Here is a 1,845-nt window from a genome sequence, read left to right as displayed (position 1 = left end):
GTCTTTTGTAGTGAAACGATTGCACTGTGGGTCAAAAAGTCCTACAGCAGCAAGCAGAGCGCTGTGGGGCGACCAGAACATGGAGACAATAAGGAGATAATGAGGTAAATATTGGATTTTTGGACCCCACAATGCAATTGTTTGGCTACAAAACGCTTTGGCTGCAGAAGCTGTTTGGAGAAATTTGATGGACATTTTATGCTTTTTTTTGGAGCTGTAAAAAGTTGTAATGTTTACTTCAATAGTTTGGGAGAAGGCTGAGATGGAGCTACAGGGGCTCGAACTCGCTGTGTGTTTACTGTCCTAACAACTTCAATAAGTTTCCACTGACATGTGAGTAGATAATGAATGAAGTCTTATTTGGGGATGAACTACTCCTTTAATAACTGAAAAGACAATAATTACATTTTGTTTGGCATCTTGATTATTTGAATTCTACAGCAAAAACTGGAGCATGCAGTAGAAATAAAAGAAAAATGGAAATCTTTATTTTAGAAGATAAGAAGATACTCGACTTTCCAAACAAGGCAAGAGAGAGTCGACCCTGAACCCAATGTTCACACACACAGAGGCTTTGTGGAGATTTGAGCGCAGAAATAAGTAATGTGGCACTGAATTCAAGTCATTTTTCGAGCGCCTTTCAATCCAAACTTAGTCCACGTGGTAGATCAGGGCTCGGGACGAAGCAGCCGGTCTTCAGAGGGTTTTGAACCGGTTTATCATCAGCCGGAGCTGAAGAAAACTTTGATGGTGTTGTTGTAGATTGTGTTGGCGATCTCCGCTGGGTCCTCTTCCCTGGCTGCTGCCATCACCTCCAGGACTTGTCTGGGAGACACAGTTAATGAAATATATTCATTAATAATAATAATAATAATAATAATAACCTACAGCGTAGCTATGGTGACAATTTGACGTAAATAGACCCTGTTCACAAACACGACTGACGAACTTCTGCTTCATCGTCGCAGGTTACAGATCAAAATGTTAAGAAGCAACTTCCTGTCTCCTCCAACTCTGTGATCACTGATTCTGTGTTTCAACATTGTGTATAACACCATAATCAATATCATAATCGATAACAATACAATCGAATTTGCGATTATCTGAGAGAATATTGCAATTGTGATTCATATCATCAAGTTTTTCTTGTCCTGAATTTTTTACAACTTCAAAATTGTTTAAAGAAAAATTATTTAGTTAAAAGAAAAATAGATGTCAGTGTGCAGGATTTACTGAGTTTGAATATGATGAAACATTTTCACCAATATTGTATTTGATTCATGGACTCTCTCTCTCAAAGCAATTAATTGAAGCCTCTGCGATTTGGAAATTGCAGAAGTTCATATTACGATTTTGATTTTTTTTTTCTATTAATTGTTCAGCTCTAACTGCAACACTATAAAAAGCGGTTTGATCGAGGCTCACAAAATGCTAACTGGCTAACCAAGGCTAACGGTAATTTCTGTGCTGTTGGCATTGTGTGAGCCTCGATCAAACCAACTTTTAGAGTTTTTCAGTCGTCTGACAACAGAAACAGAAACATCTGTCAGTGACAGCAGCTGGATTGTGTTATAATCTCTGTTGAAACACTAAATCAGTGATCACAGAGTCGGAAGAGACACAAAGTCCCCTTCTTGCTGGTAATAGTAAGAACCAATCTATAGTACGTCAGCCATGTTGGTGAGAAGGTTCTATTACAATTAACTCTGTATTGAGAATTAAAGAGACAAAATTCTGCTCACATGATGTGACACGGCTCGTTCCTGTCCTTCAGACAGTGCCCCGCCTCCCATTTCTTCTTCGTGGGAAATGTAGTTTTAATGTGTTTGGAGCCGGCATGAGTGT

At 38.9% G+C, this 1,845-nt stretch overlaps 1 protein-coding gene across 1 annotated transcript in view; it reads right to left on the bottom strand.

The window, feature by feature from the left end:
- Window positions 1–466: 466 nt before the first annotated feature.
- Window positions 467–1,845, bottom strand: part of LOC144538472 (deoxyribonuclease TATDN1-like) — a 5,378-nt gene continuing 3,999 nt past the window's right edge. The window contains exons 7-8 of the mRNA XM_078282532.1: window positions 1,743–1,845; window positions 467–825 (exon numbers count right to left, since the gene is read on the bottom strand). The exon at window positions 1,743–1,845 is cut by the window's right edge and continues 24 nt beyond it. Of these exons, the coding sequence (XP_078138658.1) occupies window positions 723–825; window positions 1,743–1,845 (206 nt within the window). The 3' untranslated portion in view covers window positions 467–722. The remainder of the gene's footprint in view (window positions 826–1,742) is intronic.

Source organism: Centroberyx gerrardi, unplaced genomic scaffold, assembly GCF_048128805.1.
Source record: "Centroberyx gerrardi isolate f3 unplaced genomic scaffold, fCenGer3.hap1.cur.20231027 Scaffold_614, whole genome shotgun sequence".
NCBI classification, from domain to species: domain Eukaryota; kingdom Metazoa; phylum Chordata; class Actinopteri; order Beryciformes; family Berycidae; genus Centroberyx; species Centroberyx gerrardi.
Note: the sequence above shows the minus strand (reverse complement) of the source record. Positions and strands in the feature narration are given on the sequence as shown.